General features: G+C 41.0%; 2 protein-coding genes across 5 annotated transcripts in view; both read left to right on the top strand.

The window, feature by feature from the left end:
- Positions 1-1,420: 1,420 nt before the first annotated feature.
- On the top strand, positions 1,421-24,743 carry kcng1 (potassium voltage-gated channel, subfamily G, member 1). Its single transcript, XM_077597527.1, has 5 exons — positions 1,421-1,519; positions 4,097-4,174; positions 12,485-12,622; positions 20,968-21,814; positions 23,475-24,743. Exons 4-5 carry the CDS (start codon positions 21,023-21,025, stop codon positions 24,252-24,254), a joined length of 1,572 nt encoding a protein of 523 aa, XP_077453653.1. The 5' UTR covers positions 1,421-1,519; positions 4,097-4,174; positions 12,485-12,622; positions 20,968-21,022; the 3' UTR covers positions 24,255-24,743.
- An 814-nt stretch (positions 24,744-25,557) lies between these two features.
- The window catches only part of src (v-src avian sarcoma (Schmidt-Ruppin A-2) viral oncogene homolog), a 28,123-nt gene continuing 26,449 nt past the window's right edge, over positions 25,558-27,231 (top strand). For 3 of the 4 annotated variants that reach the window (XM_077611025.1, XM_077611009.1, XM_077611016.1), the window contains exon 1: positions 25,559-25,968. The gene's annotated coding sequence lies outside the window, so the exon portion shown is untranslated. Of the gene's footprint in view, positions 25,969-27,231 lie in introns of all 4 variants that reach the window. The other variant, XM_077611000.1, reaches the window with a different exon arrangement.

The raw sequence follows: 27,231 nt of genomic DNA, 5'->3' as shown, positions 1-27,231 counted from the left end.
GATATTTTCATAATTTGCCAATAAAACTGGGCAGCAGGCCATAAGTGGGCCTGCAGGCAGTAGTTTGGAGCCAATAAAACTGGGCAGCAGGCCATAAGTGGGCCTGCAGGCAGTAGTTTGGAGCCAATAAAACTGGGCAGCAGGCCATAAGTGGGCCTGCAGGCAGTAGTTTGGAGCGTGACCGGACGTTTCATCGACGGACACTTGGTCGACGGACACTTGGTCCCCGGACGTTTGGTCGCCGGACAGTTCGTCGAACAGACATTTCGTTGAACGGACAATTCGTCGCCGGATTCGCTCGCTCCCGGATTCACTCGCTCTCAAAATTATAATCATGAGAGAGAGAGAGAGTTTGTCATTGATTGCATTGACAATGTCAGAGCATTAATATCTAAATATCTAATATCAAAATTATATTAGATATTTAGATATTAATGCTCTGACATTGTCAATGCAATCAATGACAAACTCTCTCTCATGATTATAATTTTGAGAGCAAGCGAATCCGGCGACGAATAACATGTACACACACGCCAATAATATGCAACGTATTGATAATTTTGATATTAGATATTTAGATATTAATGCTCCGACATTGTCAATGCAATGACAAACTCTCTCACGATTATAATTTTGAGAGCGAGAGATTACCTGGTCGATCGCTTTCAACAGTAAACTCTCTCTCTCTCATGATTATAATTTTGAGAGCGAGCGAATCCGGCGACGAATTGTCCGTTCGACGAAATGTCTGTTCGATGAACTGTCCGGCGACCAAACGTCCGTTCGACGAAACGTCCGGGTACCGTTTGGACCCCCCTGATTTAAAGCTATATACATGAATTTGATTCGAGCATTAATGGATCCTTAAATGAACTAAATTATACAAGTTGTCAAATGGCGACATGGGTGGGTGAGGCGGTGTGGCAATTGAGTACGCTGGTAACGGTTGCCATGGAGACGGTCCGTTTGGCACTTTCTTTGTGAATGAAGCTTTTTGTTCAGGAAGTATTTGGCTTATGACGACAGCCCGCCGCCCTCTAAAATAGACGCCACGTGGGTCTCGCCGCATACATGAGCTGACTCTGGTCTACATCTACGCATGCACGCACGCTCACGCGTGTGCATCTGCGTGAGTCATGCGGCCTTTTCCGTTTTGAATGTTTCGCTTTTGCCAAATAAAAGCCGCCACATGAATGGAATATATAGAACTTGCCATTGTATTAGTTTGGCTTTTAATAGTCATCAAAACCATACCTGTCAACCTCTGCCAATAACTGCCCTTATAAATGATTATGATTCCCCTTACTAACCCCCCAAAAACCTTACAAACACCGTACGTCTCGTTGGGTCCCGCCCCCTTTTACTTCTGCCAATCCGCTTCCTCTCCTGTCACCCACCTGTTCCTTATTGTCTCTTGAAACTTTTTGTCAGTGTTGCCTCTTTTTGTTTTTTAGATTGTATGTTTATTTCAAGTTGATGTCACTACCATCCGTGGTTGCCTCCTGGCTGTTTTTTCCGCGTAAGTTTGTTCAGTTTTGCAGTTTTGTTGTCGGCCTTTTAAAGACAAATGAAGATGTTGTTGGATTGGGTGAAAGTAAAGTAAACCTGGATGAATTTTAATTAGAAATTCATTAGAAAAAAAAGTTCAAGTGTGTTTCTGCCTATAACTCGGAGATTTAAAACTCACTTGTTCGAATGTTTTCAGTTATTTTCCAAGGATTCCATTTATAAAGAAGAAAATCATATTGACCTTACTGCATCTTTGACTCATGGCTATTGAAAACGACATTTTTAAGATATATATATATATGCACTTCAAATTCAATTCAAATTCAAAAGCCTTTATTGTCATCATAGACAGCTGCGTATAACGAAATTGGTGGTGCTACTCCAAGCTTTTCAAAGTGTGTTTTCCCAGTAAAAATAAAACATAAATAGTAGTATAAAAGTATAAAAAGTCACATCCTGGCTAGGTGAATTCTAAAATATTGCACAGAATTCTAAAATATTGCTCAGAATTCTAAAATATTGCACAGAATTCTTTACAACAGATACTTTACAAAAAATTAGTCCACCAACACTTTTTATTATTTTAAAAGGTATAAACATTCATGCCAAAGGCAGACTATAGCCTGGATTGAAAAAACATACTGAAACATTTACTGCATTTAAATGTTTAAAGAAATTCATTAAGATTACCTGTAAAGGTTAACCTGCATAGAAAATATACATGGCTAGCTATTATAGAGGAGTGTTGGTTTAAAGTCTAACAAAAGAGGGAGACAATGGGCCTTAAAGCAGAATCATAAACTACATGAACTGAGCAAAAAAAGAATAATAAAACAATCATCATGAAAACCAGTGTTATTGAATCACACTTGGAAACAAAAACATTTGACATCCGCTCTTTATTCTCAAGTATCACTTCTATGTGACATTTGGAAAATGTAAAGGCATATTGCTGACGAAACCAAATGAAACTGACGGGATTGTTCCTTCAGGTTCAAAAAGAAATGTTATCGCAAAAAGAAAATCAGGATTTCGACAAAAGCATTTGACCTGAAGCGCTGATCCATTATGTCAGCACACAAAAAAACACCTTGCAAGACATTTTTACTATATTGACAAGAAGCCATGACTAGCTTCTAATGCGAACAATAGCATACCATGTAAATGTTACACTGTCTTGGTTCCATTGAGAATTAGAGTTTCACTGTTTCCTTAGTGAATAAGCACTAAAGGTGGACAATTCAGGGTTCATTACTTTATTAATCTGTTAAGGTATCTTTTGTAAGCAGTATGAGCTGCCACTTGAATGATTGTTTTTTCATTTTCAATTCTGCCTTATCTGATTGTCTTTAATTTAATAATCATTACACTCAAGTATCACGTAATCGTGATAATAAAGTAATACAAATAACTCAGCAATTTCCACTTTTGTAGTCAATTGTACATGTTTTTTTTATTTTTGCGGTAGAAAAAAACCAAATTTCACAAATGTAACATTGTAACAAGTCATTGTTGAAAACACCTTCAATCAAGTTGGTTGGTGATGGTGCTCATTAAACAGAAGAAACATGAATATTTAATAATATATATCAGTAACAAACACTGCCGCCCACCACCAGTAACACTACTCTGGTCCCCACCAACGTTGAGGTCAAAGTTCTTGATTTTATGCAATTTGTTCCTGCTGGCAAGCGTGAATAAATGAATGCAATTAGTAGGCAATTCCATTTGTTTAATATGCTGCTTCTGTGTGGGTATACATATCATTTTAAACTAGGACCAGGCCGTATTACCTTTTCTTTTCTTTCTTAAAAAAGGATTAATGACTGTATTACAAAAGAAAATACTTTTTTTTTGCTTTCTGTATGCAAGTATGCAAGCTTTAATTAGAATAATTAAGAGTTGCACAGTTATGAGTCACACGAGCATAGTTCAATGAGTGGCAAGTCAAGTTTGCCTTCACTTTTTTGTTTATTGACTTAATCTAAATCAAGGACTCTTAGAGGACCTTCCTACATTTTTCTCTTATCTTTTGCTTTAAAGATGTAATGATTAATCTCCCAGCATCTCAGGTGGGTGAATGTGAGCTGAAAAAAAGATGATGAACTGGTTTGCAAACTGTGTTGTGTACATGAAAACAATACACTTAATCATATTTGAGGATGGATGACTATATTCATTGTAACTTTTCACACACACGCACAAGCACACTCACAAACACACACACATGCACACACTTGTTCACCGCCATTCTAGTTATATCAAATGCATTTAACCCTTAGAAAATAATATTGACAATTTTATACCTGTTTCAAAGGGAACCTAATATTTCATATGGTGGCTTTTTAGCAGGGGTGTTACTTCCTTATTTACTCATTGCCATTGAATGTGCTGTTTTATGCAGTATGCAGCACGAATAAGCTGTAAAGTTCTCATCAGGCAGAAAAACCCTGTGGGATGGATGAGACCCCATAGGGGGCCCCCCGTTTGACACCACTGCTTTATACTGCTGCTAAATTGCTTTTAAAAGGTTCACTTAGTTTCTCAAGTTTTTCTTGCATTTTCAACACAGCTTATCCTTGTCAAGGTCATGGAGAGAGTGAACCTAACCCATCTGACCCGAGAAGAAAGGCGGACTACAGCCTAAACTGGTCGCCAGTCAATGGTAGGGTACACACACAGATCTCACATATGAAAGTTTTCTATAATCTTTATAAAGCGTGATTTATGGGTGTGTGAGTGTGTGTGTGTATGTTAAGATTCTCTTGCTATCTTTGCCCAAACCGTGCAACATAGAGAGTTGAATTTTTTTATGGTGGCCAGAAACGTCTGTCGGATCCTAATAGACTAGTAATTGAATTTCTCTATCTTTTATTTGTTAAACGCCCGTTTTAAAGAGATTTACAATTTTCTTGTAACATTCTCAATAAATATGGAATTGCTTTGCCATACAGTTTCTGCACAACCTCCAACCATTCTGATAAAAATACGTACACCTATATTTTATTTTTCCATCTTTTCTATCTCCCTTTCCCACAAGGTCTGTTTAGTTGTAGTAGAATCGGAATGGTCTAATTTGGTTTGCACCAGCCAGTTAATGCTTTCAACTGAGTTGCTCTATATTAACATGTAAATATGGAAGTCTTCTACTTGAGCAGGAAGTGTTTTATGATACAAATTGCTTCATAGATTGCAGCAGTCTTTCAGATTCTGGGAAAGAATAATAATTGGATGACATCCTATCTGCTTTAGGATGATGCCTAGAAGCTAAGCTTGTCATTTTTGTTCATTTTTAAAGAGACTTGATGGAACTCAGGTCAAAGGCGGACTGTTTGCCCCGCCCCTGCCCATGTAAATCAAATTACTTGGCTGCATTTGACAGCTGCAGCGGGGGACATCTCGGAGGACCGAATGAGTGGCATCAGTGGTTTCGTGTCCGAAATTAGATTTTCTGCGTGTCGTTCATCTATTCTGCACACAGAGAAGAAAGAATCTTCTTATCTGCCAGCCACTTTTTCTTCGTTTTCGAGGGGCTTTCTAACTGTGTGGACGCCTCGAAACAAAATGCCGTCGAATTATTCATCTCACGTATATGAATAGTTCAGTCAGTTTGATTTGGAGGGAAACAATCATCAGGGTGTTTGTTACATTAGTGCATTCAAGGAAATCACTTTTGGACACGTTATGTCACATCAGCTGACATAGAGGGTCTGGGATTTGTGAGTCATTGTCAATTAGTAAATTCTTTCCTGCATGAAAGCATCTCTTCAGGGTCTGTCCAATGTTGATCTCAAAGCATTTTAGCGGGTCTGATCATTGAGCAGGCTGGATAAGCAAAATCTGTGGGTGTGTATTTCATTAGAAAACTTGCGAAATGCAGGAATCGTTGAGGAAATCAATCCATGAACACATTGTAGCAATTATCATCTCTTAAAATTAACCTACTGGTTGCAAAAAAAATGGTGAGGGAGGTTAGTCACTACATGAGTATTTGGCCTGGATGGTGGCGTGACCGGACGTTTCGTCGAAAGACATTTGGTCCCCGGACGTTTGGTCGACCGGACGTTTGGTCGACCGGACGTTTGGTCGACCGGACGTTTGGTCGACCGGACGTTTGGTCGACCGGACGTTTGGTCGACCGGACGTTTGGTCGACCGGACGTTTGGTCGACCGGACGTTTGGTCGACCGGACGTTTGGTCGACCGGACGTTTGGTCGACCGGACGTTTGGTCGACCGGACGTTTGGTCGAACGGACGTTTGGTCGCCGGGTTCGCTCGCTGTCAAATTATGACAGTTTACTGTTGATATTTTGATATTAGATATTTAGATATTAAACTCACTCTCTCTCATGATTATAATTTTTAGAGCTGCTTTCAACAGTAACAACCTGGCGACCAAACATCCATTCTACCAAACGTCCGTTCTACCAAACGTCCGTTCTACCAAACGTCCATTCTACCAAACGTCCGTTCGACCAAACGTCCGTTCGACCAAACGTCCGTTCGACCAAACGTCCGGTCGACCAAACGTCCGGTCGACCAAACGTCTTTCGACGAAATGTCCGAGTACCGATGGTGGTCTCCAAGTGCCCACTACACAAAAATTTGTCATCATCTGCCTGCGGAGGTCTGCTTTTTCTTCGACGTCCATCTTCCCGCTCACTAACCCTAGAAAACCAGGTCATCTTACAACATTTCAAGGACTCCCCTAATTTAAAGGGGAGGTTAGGGTGATTGTTCATTGGCTCCGACGTGAACGATCATGCCCACACCAATGCCAAGAAAAAGTGTTGAAAAACCTTAAGAATATGACAATTGTTGCACAATTCTCGCAGCAATTCAAAATCCGTCTGAAACCATCCTTACAAGTGTTTTTTTGTGAAAATTAACAATAGGTGGCTGCACTTCCACTCCCGTCCACTAGTGAGCAGCGCACAGCTGACAAAGCTTAGCAGTTATGTACATATACTGATGACACAATGAATTGTGGGCATGTTGTAATCGTGATTGGAGACACGAGGGCGCTGTTTCCCAGTTAGAGTCCCATATCACATTTTTCACATACGTTTATTCAAGACGTGGTTAAGAGTTAACGCCTCCTACTTAATACATCAGCTGCATTAGGTCTTCACTTAACATATTTTCACCACTTTTTGTCACATCATTAGAGAGGCAAGCCCCATTGTAATATAAATAGTGTAAATCTTTTATTAGATATTTAACTTTTTTTTCTTTTTTTCCCCTTTTTTCTCCAAGATGGCGTCGTTACATTATTGAGCAGATGTTCTACATCAGAGGTTCCGCTCAACCCTCATTAGCTTTCACTAAAGCTCCATATTGTCTTTGGGAAAGAAGTGTGAAAGTGTCAGCCATCTGTCAACAAAGCTTCCTGATTTAGTGCCAAGGAACACATTTACAATCTGACAACTGGTGTCGGGAAGCGTGTATATTAATGAAAAGCATATTTTAATCTTTTATTTTTATTTTTTACACATTTCAGCTATTCTATTCTGAAGTGAATGCTCTCTGGTTATAAGTCTAAATGAGAATCATAATGATTAATCATCTGTTACTGTATCTGTTTCCACACTGAATAAGAAAAAGCAGGAAGGCTTCCAGCATGAATGCCAGAATTCCAAATTGCTAGATCATTAATAATAGCAGCTGGAAAAAAAATCTTCCTGGAAGACATCTCAAGTAATAATAATAATAATCACACGTGTCACCAGGAGGCGGACCTCATTAACAGGGCCACTGCAGCGAAACGAGCCAGCGTTTTGTAATCAGCCATCCTGCAGAGTTAGAAACTTCGACCTTTTTTCGTTGTCACTGACAAAAAGAACAAGAGACAGGAAAAAAGACAAAAAGTCTAATCCCATGATAATTATTCCTGTGTAATCACTGTGTTTCAGCAGCATCCTGTCTCCCCCTGAGCAAATGAATGAACCAGCACTAATTGGGTATTGAATTCATCTAAACTCTAACAAACAGTGGTCACCTAAAGAAAATTGTTTCATTCTTCCATTAACTTTAAAGCTTTAACTTCACATGTCAACATTTACTGTGTTGTCCTGTACATGCATAAAACATGCAGTTCCTACATGAAAAATATCCACCCTCCATCTTCTATCGTCATAACATAGCAACCACACAGTAACCATAGAGACCTCATTCAACAGACCAAAGGATTTTTTTCGGGGTGTTAAGTTTCTAGCTAATGTAAAGATCATTTACTGTGTTGACTCTGTGTGAAGACTCCTTGTACATCTTTGGTATGTCGCGTTAAGGTCGCCACAGCATGTCAGCCTTATGGGAAGAGATTGACAATTACTGTATTTTCCGCAATATGAGGCACACCTTCAATGAATGGCCTATGTTGAAATTTGTTTCATATATAAGGCGGACCGTATTATAAGATGCAGTGGTAGTAGTAGTAGTAGTAATAGTAGCAGTAGTAGTAGGGTTGGTGTTATACATTCACTAGATGGAGCTGTAGTAATAGTAGAAGTAGTAGGAGTTGTAGAGGGACATACCCTAGTAGTTGGTAGTAGTAGTAGTAGTTAGTAGTAGTAGTAAGTAGTAGTAGTAGTAGTTGGTAGTGGTAGTAGTAGTAGTAGTTGGTAGTGGTAGTAGTAGTATTAGTAGGTGGTAGTGGTAGTAGTAGTGGTAGTAGTTGGTAGTAGTAGTAGTAGTAGTAGTAGTAGTAGTGTTGGTAGTTGGTAGTGGTAGTAGTAGTAGTGTTGGTAGTTGGTAGTGGTAGTAGTAGTAGTTGGTAGTGGTAGTAGTAGTAGTTGGTAGTGGTAGTAGTAGTAGTTGGTAGTGGTAGTAGTAGTAGTTGGTAGTAGTAATTGGTAGTGGTGGTAGTAGTAGTAGTTGGTAGTGGTAGTAGTAGTAGTTGGTAGTAGTAATTGGTAGTGGTGGTAGTAGTAGTAGTAGTTGGTAGTAGTAGTGGTAGTAGTAGGTGGTAGTGGTAGTAGTTGGTAGTGGTGGTAGTAGTAGTAGTTGGTAGTAGTAATTGGTAGTGGTGGTAGTAGTAGTAGTAGTTGGTAGTAGTAGTGGTAGTAGTAGGTGGTAGTGGTAGTAGTTGGTAGTGGTAGTAGTAGTAGTGTTATACATCCGCTAGATGGATTTTTTTCATATTCTGAAGGTTTTTTCACATTCCTCCGAAGTATTTTGTTCTATTTGACTTTTGTACTATAATTAAAACCAATATTTCACGTGATACTCGCCCGGCGTACAGCGAATTTTCTTAAACTCTCAAGTAAACACATTTTTGGGCTCATATTCAGCAAATCTGATTTTTGAGTAACTGTACTCTTCTTATGTACAGTTTTTGACTACTTTACCCGCCTGTGTTGAGTGGCACCACCAGGGGATAGTCACATCCACTCCGGGTGGTCTAAACATATTAATATGATAAGACCTACTTTAAACTGTGGCGATGCGGATAGATTTTGTTCTGGTTAGTGTGGCTTGACGAGAAGCTGCCAAGTGTTTCCAAAGTGAGTTTTCTTCCGCTAGACTTGTCAGTCTGTATTGCAAAAAGATACCAATCAGCATGCTATATTTTACAAAACACTTGCAGGGATCAGGCAGTCAGGCTATTTTTGGTTTAGAGTCGTGCGAACTTGCGACATGTGAACGTGCGGAGCCAAAGCTGTAATATTACCATGCCAACGGCATTTTCTCCCTCCTGCTTTGTTTTGTTTCAGGCTGTGCATCTTCACATGATATACCTGTGAAAGCACCTTTTTTTTTAATTCTCAGCAGCTTTAATTAAGAAATGGAACATTAGAATGTGGGCATCGAATCAACTACCTTTCGCCTGGTAAGCGGGCGCTCTACTGTTTTAGCTAAGAACCCAACCCACCTATAATACACTTAATTTTACTGAAGGATTTTTCTAAGCTTTATCCAACTGCAACAATATTTTGTGGCCACAAGTGCATTACATCAATTTGACACTGTAGGTCTAAATTTCAATGCTTTTTAAATGACAGTATGCTGCAATCCAAGATGTCCCATAAACTGGGATATGATCCAGTTTCAATTTGACCTTGAATGGGATATCTGTTAGAAATTGAATAAGTTTGAATAAAGGTAGTTAATTAAGCCAGACTCTCAACCAAGGACAGAAATGAGAATATAAAATCACCCCATCCTCTACTAAAACTCGCAGTGCTCAAATCATATGCTGCCAAGGCTGAATTCTCTTTATAAAGATTTCGATTGATTCGCAGCGAGGACAAAGGAGCCCACAACGCATCTTCTGGAAGCCTTGGTGCATTGTTGTTATTTTACCATCTCTGTGGAAAGTTATTTATATGATTTTAAAGAAAGGCCTCCCACGTAAAGTTGGCATTGTGGCTGTTCATGCTCACTAATGCGGTGACAAAATGGGCAGCTGCTTTGTTGTTCTGCTTGATCCTCCACAAGTGCTAATGGAAACCGTGTCATGGCAATAATGCAACTTCAGGCCCACGTTTACACAAGTTGAACAATGTGACCTTGTGCGCATTTTTAACAGTGTGTTTTCAAACCTGCTCATGATGCTTGATAGAACTTCTGTGGGTGGGAGTATATCCAAAAATGTGGGTACATTTCGCCTGTTAACACACTCATTCCAGGAAATACCATTAGACTGATGGAGATAGCTCGGTCCCACAGATCTAACCACAATATTTTTGTTATTAAATCCTTTGATAATATTCATTAAACAAACTAAATTTGGGATAAGCAATTGTTGCGGAACTGTTTATTTTGTCATTGTTGGATCGTCTGATTTACCCTGCCATGTTTCCTCGTTCCTCGCTTCCCCGTGTTTTCCTCCGTCAGGTTTGATTTTGATTTTGCCGCATCTCCCTCGTGCGAAGCGTACTCGGACGTTTGGTCGCCGGACGTTTGGTCGCCCGGATGTTCGGTCGCCCGGACGTTGGGTCGCCCGGACGTTGGGTCGCCCGGACGTTGGGTCGCCCGGAGGTTCGGTCGCCCGGACGTTTGGTCGCCCGGACGTTTGGTCGCCCGGACGTTTGGTCGCCAGACGTTTGACAACATGACAGAGAGTTTACTGTTGAAACCAGCTCTCAAAATTATATTCATGAGAGATAGAGTTCAATATCTAAATATCTACTGTTGAAACCAGCTCTCAAAATGATATTCACCCGGGCGACCAAACGTCCGGCGATCAAACGTCCGGGCGACCAAACGTCCGGGCGACCAAACGTCCGGGCGACCAAACGTGGCATTTTTTTCCAGGTTTTTTTTGCGTTAGTCATTGCAGAATTAAGGGAAAAACAATGGGTCCAAAGCCAGCAGTTGCAATGAAGGGTAGTGCGAAGAAAAGTGCATATGATGACAATCGATATTAAGCACGAAATAATTGAAAAAATATGAGTGGTGTATGCGTGATGGAGCAGGCTCGCCAATATGAGAGGAGCACCTGGACAAGTTGGCAAGTGGGCGTGCGTTATCCTATTGTGAGGAGATTTGTAATTTGAGATACGAGTAAATCGACATACGAGCTCAGTACCGGCACGCATTAAGCTCATATCTCAAGGTATCACTGTATAGTACTTGTATTTTTTATTTAGGCGCGAAAACATTTATAGTACAATATCCGTGATATTCGAGGGATTACTGTACTTGTATAATGACAATAAAAGCATTCAATTTCATTAATGTGGGCGTGATATTTTCCTTTTGTGCTTGTGAACGAATCGGGCAAAAATGTTTCTGTTAATGGCTGCACAGTATTTGAAAGGATGTTATTCTCCTCCTCTTCTCTGGCTCTCCAACAGAACCACTTGACATTTGGGCCCACACTCTCATCCTCACTTTTAACTCATTTGATATAGTGCCGTTTTGACCACATTTTGTCATAATGGGCTTCAAGGAAGTCACGGATGATGTAGTGGTAGTACTTCCATCCGACCTCTTTGTGGGCAGTGTGGCTTCAGTTTGCACTCAGCGACGGTATGAATGAGAGTGAGAATAGTTGTCTATCTTTTTTGTGGCCTGTTGGCGACCAGTTCAGGGTTTAGCATCGGGTGACACTGCACAAGGGAAGTGGTATTGCAAATGGATGGATGGATGGCCGGGAAAATCTTCACACTTTTAGCTTCTCTTTGCTTGTACAACACATACTTGGGAAATCTAATTTAAAAATTATTGGATTGGATTGGATAACTTTATTCATCCCGTATTCAGGAAATTTCATTGTGGCAGTAGCAAGAGGGTGATTAGACAGAACAACAAAGCAAAAGCACAAATTACAAAGCAAATCAAAGTAAATGGGATCATTGAGAATCACCAAATCAAATCATTAAGACAGAAAAGCAGCAAAAACACAAAACGAGCAAGAGTGGACGGAGCTACCGCCGCCAGCTGCCACTTGAACGGCGCCATCTTGTTTGCGATGGCTAAAACGGATACAGACTCAAAAAGACATAAAGTTGGAACTTAAACCATCAAACCATATGGCAAATATACTTAGCAGTCAAACACCAAGTAGCCGTAAACGTATTATTATTTCTTCTCCTTGGTTGTCACATATCAAAAAACAATTGTTTTTGTAATTTATTAGAATTTTCAGTGTACAAAGTATAGATGTATTCACATAGGGCTGCTTGAAATAATTTAATTGTCTTGCAATGAAAGATTATTTGCAGAACTTTGTCCTCTCAGTGACTTGTCATGCATGTTTACTTCCCATCAATAATGGGATTAGAGAACTCAATTTGGCCAACAAAAAAAAGAAAAGCTTACAAAAATGGACCCCTTGGTGAGTCGGAATTGGTTCCCTCCTGGTATTTCCCAGCATCACAGACCTTTTTTTGTGAGAAGCCACAATCAAAAGCATACAATTATTCTTATTGAGAAGGTGGAGCGGAAGTGTCTCAGCTCTCGAGAAGGCGGTTGCCATGGATTTCTGTCCATAAACGTGGTGTACAACGGCACATCCCACTTCTGATGTCAGCATTCGAGATAGAGAGAAGAGAGTGGGGCGCTGTAGAGAAGCAGGCGACTACATCGCCTGTTGCTCATCACCTTCAGCGAAGCTGCTGTAAAACATCCTCACCAGTTCAGCACCAGCTGCTTGGATTCAGGATACACAGTGAGTATGGTTTTTTGAGTATTTTTGGTTTTGGGTGCACTGACTTGTATTTATATCATATAATATCATGTTTTTGCATCAGATGGTGTGCTCTCAAAGTCACAAGTTGGCACCGTTTGACTTTTGGGCACACATGTTCGTCTTTTTGGGCAATAAGGCCACCCTGAGAGGCAAAATTGACAGCAATTTTTGATGTGGCATCTGACGTCCTATATATTTATGACATCAATTTGCATACAGGGTTTAGTAGGCAAGTATGCCATGATAACATATTTATATGCATATTATCACACCATGCGCAGCCGTGATGTTCAGTCTGTTCCTTGAATAAGTCAAATTTGATGTTGTTTCTCTTCATGCTGTTGTTTAATTTGATCGGGTATTGAAAATGGCAATAAGAGCCTATTTTGCACTTGGTAATGATGAGTTTCTACTCCAATGAAACCATGAAATCGGCATGTCCTCACTTATAGTTCAAGTTGTAGTAGTTGGATGTTTCATGAAATCATCTTCATTGCCACTTATTAGTATGTGTACATTTGTATGGTAAAGGTAAGAGGCTTTGAAGTACACTTGGAATCATTTGAATGAAATGATTCCGTACACTCAAAAGAAGTGCCGTGCTAGTGCTTTATTGGAAATGCACACAGAGTAAAACGCTGAAGCATTTTATTGAGGTTGCGCCGTTATTTGCAGCTCAATGGCGAAATCTCAGCCTTTGGATCTTCGTTTTTTTATTATTAAAGATGTTTTCGTGGATTACATTTGTGACCTCGGAGAAAGCACGAGCAGAATGAGAACTGGGAAGATTTATTGGTATTTTCTCACTAGAAAGAAATATTGGATATCATGTCCTCCACAGAAAACACACTTCTCAAAGTTTGAAGCCAAGATAGATGACATGCAATCGATCATTTGCTCTCCCTTCTGCAGGTAATTACGTCTATAATGAGACCAACTAATGACGTGTTCCAGTTTTAACTTGTAATCTCTGATTCTCCTGTATATTAAAAAAATTAAATTACAAGGTCATTGAAATGTGCTATTCCTAGGTGTCGTCACATAAAGTGATTGCCGTAGAAATCCCATTGGAAGTCGAAGAGTGAAAGATTAAGCTTAATGTTTATCCATTTTTTGAGATTTTAGTTTTTCTTAAATCATTGCTCATCAGGTCATCTGTGCAATAAGAAGTTTTTTGAATTTATTTCAATATTTAGCTGTATCACATGCAATGTTCCCTCTAAGCTGTGCGCATGCGCAATTGCGCACTACTCTCGTCTTCACTGCGCACAGCAAATCATATGGAGCGCTCAAAATAAAATCCCTCTTATGATTATTATTTATTTATTTTAGCTGTGAGGCCGATGCGTGAACCACTCATCCTCCGGGCCGCCCATTCATAGATATTAATCATTACATTTTATTATTACTAAATCATTTATGTGTAGTAGACATACACCTGCTTATGGCAGGTGTGATACTGGCTTGTGCCCATAGCAAGCAATGATGATGTTATCTTTCTGCCCAGACAAACCAAAAATTAGAGGGAACATTGATCACATGTAGTGAGCCAGTTAACAATTGATAGGTTCACCATATAGGTATTCCCAAATATTTACCTTTCAACAAAAGAGGCATCTGAACTCATATCCGTATTTCTTGCAAGAAGAGAATCGATCCACACGCGTCTCCGGTCAAGATCATTCTGATCACTTGATGTCTCTCTTCCTAATTTATTCATAAGATTTAACACCATGCCCCACAGAAGTCTAAACATTTTTAGAGTCTCATAACAATTTATCTCAGTTCTCAAAACAATTGTAGGTCTGTCGAATCTTCCCAAGAGAGTTTTGATGTGAACCATCTTGAGAAGCCGATGCTTCCCAAAACAATCCACAGTTCCCAAGAGCGCTTGTTGTGAACCATCTTCAGAAGCCGATGCTTCCCAAAACAATGCACAGTTCGATGTGAACCATCTTGATGCTTCCCAAAACAATTTACCGTTCTCTTGATGTGAACCATAGTCTCGAGAAGTCCAGGTGCAAAAGGGGAGTGACCTCCAAAGTTGTTTTGGTTAACTTTGGGGTGAGCATTTCTCTTGCAAGAGATGTATTAAAATGCCTTTTATTAATGTCAATAAGCTTCATTACAAGCACATATATATATAAATATATATAATGATTATATTTCAAGCAAATTTATAATAATGATAAACCTAACATTCCCCCCTGTTATTATATATTTGTACGCAATCCCATAATCATTTTTTATTCATGAAATGCTGAGCGACCCAACCTTTACTAGGTCACTGGTAGCACTGGGATTCACAAGACTGACTTTATACGTGGCAATGTGGGATCAATTTCTGCTCCGTGACATGAGTGTGAAAATGAGTGTGAATGGCTGTCGGCCTAAATGTACCCTGTGTAGGACTTGGCCCAAGATGTAGTCTGCATCTGTCGGCTGGTATCAACAGGAAAAGCGTAACATTGGACAGTATAAGATGTAGAATATGGAAGAATTGACTGGATCACGAAGGCTCAACTGGGCCGTACCAGTTTAGCTTTGGCGCAAAAGGTTAACTTACTTGCCGACATCAATGCTACTGAAAGGTGATCATCCACAGCCACTTTAAGTGAATTGGACATCTATCATTGTCAATAGCATGCAAGTTATTTTTGTGTCACTTTTTTTTCACTGCCATTTTAGGGAACTTGCAGGCAATGTTCCTCTAAGCTGCGCGCATGCGCAATTGCCCACTAATCTCGTCTTCTCTGAGCACAGCAAATCATATGGAGCGCACAAAATAAAATCCTAATTTTTTTAATTTATTTTATTTTTTAAGCTGTGAGGCCGATGCGTGAACCACTCATCCGCCGGGCCGCACATTCATAGATGTTAATCATTACATTTTATTATTACTAAATCATTCAGGGAGGTTGTCTTTCTGCCCAGACAAACAAAAAATTAGAGGGAACATTGCTTGCAGGTCATTTCTGGTGAATTTTGGGTCATTCGCTATTCATTAGAAAGGACTTTCTGGATGCTTTTTGTTCCATTGTCGGTTTATGCAGATTTGGGGGCATTTCCAGGGTACTTCCTGTTGGTTTGGGGCATTTCAAGGTTCTGTTTTAACTCATTGGCTGCCATTGAAGGCGCTGTTTTTACGTCAAGGGAAAAATGAACAAATGTGATTGCGGATAGGAAATGAAGCTGCGGTAATGCACGCGCTTGATCACAAAACTCACAAACTCCTTGTTGGCAGCTCCCTTGTCATAAAAAAATGCAATTAATTCTGTATGTACAGTATGAAGAGCTACAAAGTGCCCGTCATGCAGAACAACTCTGCAGACCAGATCGGACCCCTTAGCAGGCCGTTTCAGGCCCTCAGGCCGCACCTTTGACACTGCTGAGAGGCTCTTCTTTTGGCAGTTGAAACTACTTCTAGATGAACCAGCGAGAAAAGCAATTAGAAACAGCAACATTAACTGGCAGCTTTGAACTCATTTCTGAAAAGAAATCTCCCGTAAGAGTCCATTAGACGAGACAATGAGCTGTTAAGGGAACAGGAAATGGATTTGGAGTGGTAAGGATGGTCATTTTACCTGAGGGACGTCCTGACCTAAACATTTTGATGACATGGCGCAGTGAAAAGGCAAGAAAAACAAGGCTGTGAAACATGTTGACCCCACTGTTGACTCATCCATGCAATAAGAGAGCCAAATGAAAATCCTTGACACACGGAAAGACTGAAAATAACCTTCAGCGACCGCCACTGTTTTATTTCATAACTAACATGTTAGTGAATAATTGTCAAAAAACAGATTGGTTCTTGTTAGGTGACTTGGTAAACCATCTCGCTACTTTATTGGTCTGAAACTGAATGTGATCTTCTTATGGATCAACCAACATATAGTAGTGCCATTCAAGCAGATACTGCAACAAATCTAATCATTCTAAAATCTAAGCCGTTCCATTGAATCAGACAGGATTGAAATATGTATTTTTTGAAATGCTTTTTGGGATCTATTTGAAATGATTGAAGAACAAACTCTCACCTCAGAAACTTTAACATCAATGGTTTAATTCTGACACCTTGTTGCCAGTTACCACTTTTTTGTTGTTTTTGCTTTACCCCGAGCACCCAAATGGTGTAGCCCATTTTCTATATATTATGCAAAAAAGGTGAGATTTAATGAAACATTGTGAAAAACAAATGTGGCAAATTCGTTAGCTGTACTCTCAGATGTTATTAATTTTGAACTTCAAGCTTAGAAAACTTTTTTTTTTCAATTCAAATCAATTTTCAAATATCTGCAATTTTGGAAAGTGATAGGTTCACCAATAGATACACTTTATCTTGCAAGAGAGAATCGATCCTGACTCGCCTTCGTCCCAGATGATTCTAAAGAACCAAAACCCTCTCCTGCCCATTTAGTTGCATTAGAGTCAAAACAATTAAGGTTATCTATTCAAAACAATTGCATAAGAGGTAACCCGAGCAAACAATTAAGGTCGGAAAAACAACTGCATAATAATTAAAACAAGCAAGCATCCATTCAGCTCAGGAATCAAAATAATTGTGAGTCTTTTCGGCGGTCGATTCGATATCGCCACCTGCTGCGGGATCCAAGTCAAAACAATTAAGAGTCCTTCCCGGATCTTCATTGTGAACTTGCGACTGGGTCAGAAGTCGAGGTTTCAAAAACAATTTTGATAAGTCCAACTTGATAGAGACCTTTCAGGGTTAATAACAATCGACAGTCCTCGGAGCCAGCTGCAGAGGGGAGTGACCTTCAAGTTTGTTCCGGTGAACATTAAAATAAGCGTTTGTCTTCGTTGCAAGCACATATACATATAATGATTAATATTTCACATATACAAGATGGATTAATTATTAATACAATTTAATCAAATATGGAGACATCTTTAAACATACACTGGTTACAACTTGCAAGGGAAAATCACTCCCGATTCGTCTTCATCCAGGAGGATTCTGAAAAACTGTATCCTCCAATGTCCATTTTGTCGCGCCATACTCAAAACATTTAATGTAATCTGATTTAAAACAATTGCATAAGCTAACCGAATAACACCATTAAGGTCAAAAAACAACTGCCATGACAATCTCATATTTAGATCGAAACCAAAAACAACTGTGTAAGAATTTGCAGAAGTAAGCATAATAATTTCTTTATAAGGTAAACAAAGCAGCCGTATTTTTAAACAATAATGCGATTATCCCCCTCTGCCAGAGTCCAAGTCAAAGCAATTTATGAGTCCCTTCTAGATCAACATCCTCGGCCTGGAACAAGGTGTTCTGTTGAGTCAATAGTCCTGAAAACAATTAACTGGCCTCGAATGCAGCTGTGGGGGAAAGTGTCCTCGTGCTTACTTTGTCCCAACATAAAGCACAAATTAATTTATAGCTTCATTACCTATTAAAATGCTTAATGAACATATACTAACATCCCAGAATAAACCCAACATACATATAATGATTAATATTTCACATATACATATAATGATTAATATTTCAAGCACATTTATAAGAGTACCCAAAATAACTCCAACAGAAAGCTTGTCAACATCTTATATTTTTAGACTCTGGTCACAAATAAAGACAATTTTATGTGTTCGGAAAGACACATGGCATGGTCTGAAATTACTCAGGTTTTTCGTTCGAATTGCCAAATTTTCTTCCTTCGCTGATGATATAAAGAGGGCACTATGGGATGCAAAACACAAGCCAATGAGTCACCAGGCAATCTGGAGAACATGCCCTGCGGCCTGCCTGTGATCACACTGGCACACGGAGAGGCCAGACCGCCGCCGATCTGGTGGAGGGAACAGCCTTCACGTTCCCATTCGGTATTCTTCTGCCAAGAGTAGACTTTCAAAATACCCACAAAAAACCCTCCAGTGAGTGCGGGGAGGCAAAAGCACAGTCAGTTAAAGTGAGGAATCAAACAGCCTGGAGGGCTTGAGTATGATTTAATGCTCTCCGAGTGTGGTGTAGGCCTGTGCATATCTATACTGGTGAAGCACTGTGGGCGTATTGATAACCTTTGCTACAACAACTTTGCTATCCACTTTAAGTCATGAATATTTCTTCTCATTTAAAGGGTTTTCCTTTTGGGAAAGAAAATGTGCCTTGTTCCGGTTTTTAAAGTTGTAAAGTAACCATGACAAAAGTGGTGTGGGGCCATAACCAGGATTTTAGAAATGATGAGGTCATAATTGCAGAATCCAAATACGTTTTTTTTAGTTCAAGAACTTTCGTTGGTGGCATGTGTGTAGACGTGTATGTTTGTGCATGCATTCAATTAGTCATTCATTTTCTGAATCGCTTTATCCTCACTAGGGTCGTGGGGGGGTGCTTGAGCCTTTCCCAGCTGACTTTGGGGCCAGCCAATCACAGGGTATAAGAAGATGAACAATCATTCACACTCACACTCATACCTAGGGGTAATTTAGAGTGTCCAATCAGCCTACCATGCTTGCTTTTGGAATGTTTAAGGAAGCCGGAGTACCCGGAGAAAACCCACGCAGGCCCGGGGTGAACATGCAAACTCCACACAAGTGGGCCGATTAAGTACAGATTTTTAATTGAACTTGCAATACTGTTGTGGAAACAAACTGCTTTTTTTTTTAAAGCAAAACACAAATAATGATTTTTTAAAAACCCTTTTCTTGCCTTTACAAAATAAATACATTAGTATTGCTCACTCTTAAATAGTTTTTCAACAAATGAAAAACGTCCTTGGCTAAGGCTAATTGTGGGTATAACATTCAGAAGACGGTAATCAGAGTGTGACAGTGCAGGTGTCTAATAAGCATTCACTTCCTCCAATTTCACTCTTTTCAAAGTTGACACCTTCTTCAGTGAAGCAGCACAATTGTTACTTTGAGCCGATGCAGGCGCTGACATTTTAATTGCTGGAAATCCAATTAAATTGTTGGAATGATTGAATTTGCTTAGGCATCGGCCACAGATGCAACCATGAATATCCCTCTTTTTCTTTTCCATCAACAACATTATGGTTTTGAATGTAGTATAAATGTAGTTGTATATTACTAGTATTTTATTGTGATGGTCCAGCACCCTCTGCGACCCTTGTGAGAATAAGCGGTTCAGAAAATGAATGAATGAATGTACCTGACATGCCCTTTTGTTGTAAACTATAAAAACTATTTAGTCTTTAGAGGATCGTGTGTTTTTGTAAACATTTTGCAAATAAGATTTTTCAATCTACTTACTGCTTGTGTTGTCCAGCGACCTTTGATAGTAATGATTCTATTGATTACATGTTAAACGCTAACGATAGTTCAATACAGTAATACCTCGACATACGAGTGCCCCAACATACGAGCAATTTGAGATACGAGTAAAATTTCGGGCAAATATTTATCTTGAGATACGAGATAAATTTTGATATACGAGCATACAGTGGACACGAGAGGCTGCTCATAAGAACATCATGGCCACTGTCTCTCTCCCCGCAATTCCCTCGTGTAATGTCTCTATAAGCATTGGGCAGAGCGTTGCATTTTTTTCATTGTTTTTTTCCCCGTTTGTCAATGCGAATGGCGTATATACTACTTCTCCTTGACAAGTGGTCGTGCGTTATCCTATTGTGAGGACATTTGTGTGCATCATTTTGGGAATATTTTGAAGGGAAGACAAAAGCAAACAACCCTCGATAGGTTGCATCTGAAAGTCAGGGTGGAGGCGGGGCAAATAGAGCCAACCCGTGACCGGACGTTTCGCCGAAAGACGTTTGGTAGACGGACGTTTGGCCGACGGACCGAAACGTCCGAGTACTGAGCCAAACTGGGAGAAGAAAGGTATAACACTTTAAAACAAAATTAGAATTAAGTTTAGTGTAAGGTTAGATTAAACTTATTTTTGAGTGTGTCTGCATCGTAATCCAAGTTCATTTAAATTTGTTTATGTTATGTTACGAGCGCGTTACCGTGCATAAAGTCCACCCCCTCGCTCCCCTCCACGAAATCCGTCTAATTTTAATACTATTAAACACATTTCAGTACTATTAAACCACTAGTTATTTGTTACTTTGTTAATAGATGGCGAATTAGAACAAATAAAAATGATTTTCCAATCCAATATCCTGTTTTTGGTGTTTTTTTTTCAGATGGTTCGAACGAATTAATTTGTTTTTAGTTCATTCCTATAGGAAACGTTCATTTGAGTTACGATTAAATCGACATACGAGCTCAGTCCCGGAACGAATTAAGATCGTATCTCGAGGTACCTCTGTATCTGAAACTGGATGTTTTCTTCAACAAAGGTCACCGTGGGTTTGCTGTGTGTCTCGTTACAGGTGACGGCATCCGGGTGGCAAGTGGAGGCTCGGGGATGTGAGCAGGTCAGTAAACATGACCCTGCTGGCAGGCGATGGCTCTGACTACGACTACAGCGCCCTGAGCTGCACCTCCGATACGTCCTTCAGCCATCCACTCCTTCAACCTCCACCCTTACAGGAGCGCGAAGCCCGCAAAGGAGCCTTCTACAAAAGGGCCCAGGCGGCCCCCGAGCTCGGCCCCGCGTCGCCGTCTAACGGGCGCAAACTCCACGCCATCATCAACGTGGGCGGCATGCGCTACCAGCTGCCTTGGACCACTCTGGAGGACTTCCCCTTGTCCCGCCTGGGCCAGTTGCACCTGTGCAGCAGCTACGACGAGATCATGGGCATTTGCGACGACTACGACGTGGCGCGCAACGAGTTCTTTTTCGACCGCAACCCGTGCGCCTTCCGCACCATCCTGACTTTCTTGCGGGCAGGCAAACTGCGCTCCCTCAGGGAGATGTGCGCCCTCTCGTTCAGGGAGGAGATGCTCTACTGGGGTGTCCCGGAGGAAAGCTTGGAGTGGTGCTGTCGCCGACGCCTGCTCCGACGTCTGGAAGAGTTTGAGGCCATGGAGCGGGCCGCCGAGGAGGAAGAGGAGGAGGAGGATCTCCTGGGGGATTTGTCCGATTCCGACGGCGGCGGAGGACCGGCGGAGTCCCGCTTGAGTCGTTTCATGACCGAGCTGAGGGACATGGTGGAGAGACCCCATTCTGGACTGCCCGGGAAGATCTTTGCGTGTCTATCTGTGTTGTTTGTCACTATCACGGCTGTCAACCTCTCCATTAGCACCATGCCTTCCTTAAGGGAGGAAGAGGAGGCGGTGAGTTGCCTCCAAACATTCAACATTCTGGTAGTAATATATAAACTTCAATTATATACTGGAGTCAGAAAAAAAACACACAATATTATTTTAAAATCTTTTTTGAAGTATGTTCAAGTAAATATATACTGGGTGGGATTCTAGGTTGAAAAACACCAAAATTTGCATATGACGCAGTTTAGAAGAGTTTTAAATGAATGCAAAGTGCTAAATTAGGCATATCGACGTTGCAAGTGTGTGAGTGGACTTGACGGCAAATGCAGTGGAAAATTTGGGGCGATCTTTTTTTAACGCAACCAAAGTGGTCTTGGGCTACGTCCACCAAGAGTGCACCAACTATCCAGACAATATAACCATCATCTGGATCATAGTAGATGAGCAGTAGGCCACAAATGAGCAGCCCATGATGGTTATCGTGTGCGGTCGATTGGTCGCCGGTCTTTTGGTCGCTGTCTTTTGGTCACCGGTCTTTTGGTCGCCGGTCTTTTGGTCGCCCGTTGTCGCAGTCGGGGCGACCAAAAGACCGGCGACCAAAAGACCGACGACCAAAAGACCGACGACCAAAAGACCGGCGACAAAACAAGGTAAAACAACGCGGTCCACGCATCAATAAAAGCCAACAATGGCCATGAGCAGTTTCACTGAGCCGACGTGTGAGTGTATAAGAGTTTGTATGTACTACATGCGTTGTCCCTTTAAGAAGCTACGTCAGTCAGGGTCTTAACAAGTTCTCCAACAAAAAACAATAAAAGTCCGGGAAATTTGGAGCTTTTCTTTAGTCTAATAATTACTAGGGCATTAAGTATGACTAAATAGTAATTCGCAGTTTGTATTTGGGGAATTTGAGCAACAAATTAAATGGTAATTATCACTTACCTTCTGGGCGACCAAAAGACTGGCGACCAAAAGACCGGCGACCAATCGACTGTGTACCATGGGTATAGGAAGAAAGTTATTGATTAGAAGATGGCCTGCGGTTAACAAAAACTTAAAACTCTATTTCAAAATTTCTAGCATGTATGCCAAAACCAGGTCTGACATTTTTCTTTTATTCTGAAAAAGTTTCATTTGGAAAGGGGTGTGTAGAGTTTTATATCCTGCATCTATTGGTTTGAAATGTTAATGTAGTCTATGAATTGATTTGTTTGGGATCACTCTCATGAACTATTTTGTAAGTCTAATAAGTTTAGGGGACGGTCCGGCGGCTGATTGGTTAGCACATCTGCCTCACAGTGGGAGTCCTGGGTTCAAATCCAGGTCGGTCCACCTGTGTGGAGTTTCCATGTTCTCCCTGGGCCTGCGTGGGATTTCTCCGGGTACTCCGGTTTCCTCCCACATTCCAAAGACATGCATGGTAGGCTGATTGGACACTCTGAATTGCCCCTAGGTATGAGTATGAGCGTGAATGGTTGTTCATCTTCTTATACCCTGTGATTGGCTGGCCACCAATTCAAGTTGTCGCCCACCTCTGGCCCAAAATCAACTGGGATAGGCTCCAGCACCCCCCGCGACGCTAGTGAGGATAAAGCGGTTCAGAAAATGAGATGAGATGAGGGAAAATAAGTTTATTCTGGAACTACATCACCATGGTAGCGTTGTCAATACAGTGTCTCCACCTGGTGGCCATTAAGCAAATGTTGTGTCTTTTATCTTCTCACAGGGCACGTGTTCCCAGATGTGCTACAACGTCTTCATCGTGGAGACTGTGTGTGTGGCCTGGTTCTCCCTGGAGTTCTCCTTGCGTTTCATCCAGGATCGCTCCAAGCTGACTTTTCTGAGACAACCCCTCAACCTCATCGACGTGCTCGCCATCTTGCCCTACTACATCACTCTACTGGTGGACACCACCTCCAACGGCGAGAAGCGCCCGGGCTCGGGCAGCAGCTACCTGGACAAGGTGGGTTTGGTGCTCCGTGTGCTCCGAGCTCTGCGAATCCTCTACGTCATGAGGCTGGCTCGCCACTCCCTGGGCCTGCAGACCCTGGGGTTGACGGCACGTCGCTGCACCCGCGAGTTTGGCCTGCTCTTGCTCTTCTTGTGCGTGGCCATCGCCCTGTACTCCCCGCTGGTCTACCTGATTGAGAACGAAATGGCCATTTCGCAGGAGTTCACCAGCATCCCCGCCACCTACTGGTGGGCGGTCATCACCATGACGACCGTGGGCTACGGTGACATGGTGCCCCGTAGTATCCCGGGTCAGGTGGTGGCCCTGAGCAGCATCCTGAGCGGCATCCTCCTCATGGCTTTCCCTGTTACCTCCATCTTCCACACCTTCTCGCGTTCCTACATGGAACTCAAGCAGGAACAGCAAAGGGTCCTGCAGAGGAGGACGCACTTCATGATGCGGGGTCACATGCCCGGCCTGGGGAGCAATCTTTCCCTGGAAAGCGACATGCTGTTCCCCGCCGGGGCCCCCGACAACCGCGACTTGGACGACTGAAACTGTGGGTCAAGTAGACAGGAGATCTTCCCAGAGATATTGCCTTTCTATGTAGCATCAAAGTTGTGGACTAACAAAACGAAGAACTATTTCATGCCTGGATGAAGCGTAACTTTCCTTCATCGGTGAAGAAACTCGTCATGAAAACATACTGTAACACTGAAAGGACGCCTGCATCGTTTGCTAACACGTGTTATAAAATTCTCTTAATTATTGTATGCTGTAACAACCCACAAATATGACTTCAACTAATTCTTGTGCCTGAGGATACGTATTGTATGCAATTTTTCACGATTTATGGACACTTTGAAGATTACTCTTATCTTTATGGCCGCCATTGTCCTCTTTGAGTTTGTTTGCTTAGTATGGATTTTGAACTTTTTTCTGCATAGTCATTGTGTAACCATTTACTCTGCATTGATGTGAACAATGAGAGAGGTGAATGTTCTTGTCTTGTTCTAACTTGACATTGAAATGTTGAAAAACTAACCTTGGTTTTAGACCCTGCTTTAGAACCCTATATTTAGATGGAAACCCTACTTCACTTTTCTGATTATTTGGGATAATTATGTTTTAATTGTTAAAAAAATGGCATTTACTCGAAGAAGCACTACATTCGATTTTTTACATTATGTTGCCTTATCTTTTGCATTCACTTTGTGAAGAGATACATTTATTCTTTATAATGGTCATTAGGTAAGACACACCTGGCCACCTGGTCACCAGCCAATCGCAGGGCAACCTTAACAGCATTTTCCAAGAACATGCCGTGCAGGGATTTGGAGCATGCGTAGCTACAGAAAAATATGAAAAATAGCAGATGTTTTGTCTTGAATCAAGTTCAACTTGGGCTCCATCATCTTGGATTCAAGGACCCTTATGACTGGGTCTGAATTGGTCCCCGAAGAACTCATAAATAACATAAAAAAGTCTTTTGCTGTTGGTACTACCACTGAACAGCAGGTGGCAGCATTGTTCATGATTGCAGTATTTAAGAGTACAACACCTTCCTAGTAAAAACTCCATCCATAAACAATATTTTAGAAGATTTTCCCCTTTATTTCTTTTTAATTCAAATTAATTATTTAAATGGAACACAGTCTCAACTACTCACTGACAAAAATATTCTTACCACAATGCAATCAGAAATGTACCAAGTTTATATCATTAAATTATCCTAATTCTAGGTGGTCCCGGTCTGGGGGTCTCCATCCTCCCTGACGGCCGTCATTAAACGCAATCTGGGGTTAAATTATGCATGAGAGACTCCACCAATCAGTGCTCAGTACTCCTCTGAAACCACGCCCCTTTCTCCCCTTACTCTGACACATCCCGGTGTTTTGGACGGAACTGGCTCTTCCCTGGCTGACACGCCGACGGCTTTTCACCAAACTCTTTATATTTGGAACCTAATTTTGTTTTCTTTTGACTGCGTGAAAATTATTACGCCATCTGGGATCTTCCTTTGCGCTATGACTTCAACCCACCGGCGCCCCCTTGTCGACTTTCAATCGTGGCACGGGGAGTAGCTGTTGTTGTACATTACCCCCCTTCCCAACCCTTCTCCCCCTCCCCAAAAAAAGACAAATTTTGAGGAGCGAGGACGTTTTTGGGCCTCTGTATCTCTCATTTCTAATCGCGTGCGTTCATGTTTTGATTTGAAGACGTGACCGGAAGCAGAAAGGACCACCACATACCTCCACGAGTGGCTTGGGTGAGTAAACTTGCTCGTGTTCGAATCTGCTCACTTCACTACAGATCATCACTGCGTCAAAAAATGGACACAAATCCCTGCATTATATTTCAAATTTACTGTAACGTGATGCGTTGCCATATGCGTCCCCACAGGGGGTCCTCCGTTTACCTACATACGACGTTTTGGCGTTACGTAACATTTACGTCAACAGATGGGACGATAAATTACTGCCAGATTTGTATTTTTCCCCTGTCAGAGTGGTTTTTTTCCTAATCTGTGGCATGGAAAAGGAGTATAATTGAGATATCACGCTAATTATGACTTTAGGATAGCATCATGCTTTAGTGACACACGAGGCAAATACCTTCCGACTTCTTAAATTACGGGTTACGTTCCGTCACAGGAAGAGAACTTCAAATTAAAACCCAAGACCACCTGTATTTATGGTATCAGGGGGGTTTGATCTTGACCCCAAGTAGACTTTTGAGCAAATGGTTGATAAGAAATCCAGCATATGTTGGTTTCAGAACCAAAGCAATACCAAAAAACAAATAAACCTTGATGGGTTGATTTACTGTGTTTTGATACTAGTTTTACTGGTACAGAAACCAGCATATTCTGGATTTTTTAGGAGTACCAGTAAAACCAATTCCAAAATGCAAATAAATCCAGCACAATCTTGATGGATTTACTTTATTCTGTATTTTGATGGTAGTCTTGCTGGTGCAGAAACTGGTATATTATGGATTTATATCAAATAAATCCAGCAGAAATTTGGTTTTAGGTACTTTATACTGTGTTTTGATACCAGTCTTGCTCATACAGAACCCCGCATATCCTGGATTTCTTAGCAGGCAAGTACTTCAAGGCCCCTTCTGGGTTTATTTGTGTGTTGGTATTGGCCTTGGTACCGAAACCAGTATATGCTGGATTTCTTAGCAGGGTTGAAACCACAAATGTTTAGCTTGAGAAAATCTCGTAGAAAATACTGTGCCCTAAAGAAAAACTGCGTATACATAATTAATTTATTTACCATTGAGCTAAAGATCAAGCCCAGTAAATCCTCTCTGTCATTTTATATTGTTTTGTTTTACAATTGTGCAAATCTCAGCAAGAGAACAAAATAAACTTTGCACACCTTTGCCTGTTTTGTAATTTAGGTTTTTAAGTTTATTAAAAAAAAAAGTATAAACTTTCACAAGAATATTCACTTTAAAGCGAGAGAAAAATAACACAATATTCTTGTGCTATTATGTGAAATAAACACTCACATTAAAGCAG

The sequence above is a fragment of the Stigmatopora argus genome, chromosome 1, assembly GCF_051989625.1.
Source record: "Stigmatopora argus isolate UIUO_Sarg chromosome 1, RoL_Sarg_1.0, whole genome shotgun sequence".
In the NCBI taxonomy this organism is placed as follows: domain Eukaryota; kingdom Metazoa; phylum Chordata; class Actinopteri; order Syngnathiformes; family Syngnathidae; genus Stigmatopora; species Stigmatopora argus.
This window is presented reverse-complemented; position numbering and strand designations above follow the sequence as displayed.

What these genes read in the sequence shown, in the direction of transcription:
- kcng1 (XM_077597527.1), top strand. Translation starts at nt 21,023, where the DNA reads ATGACCCTGCTGGCAGGCGATGGCTCTGACTACGACTACAGCGCCCTG. An exon ending in TAAGGGAGGAAGAGGAGGCG is followed by an intron (nt 21,815 to 23,474) that starts GTGAGTTGCCTC and finishes ATCTTCTCACAG; the next exon opens with GGCACGTGTTCCCAGATGTG.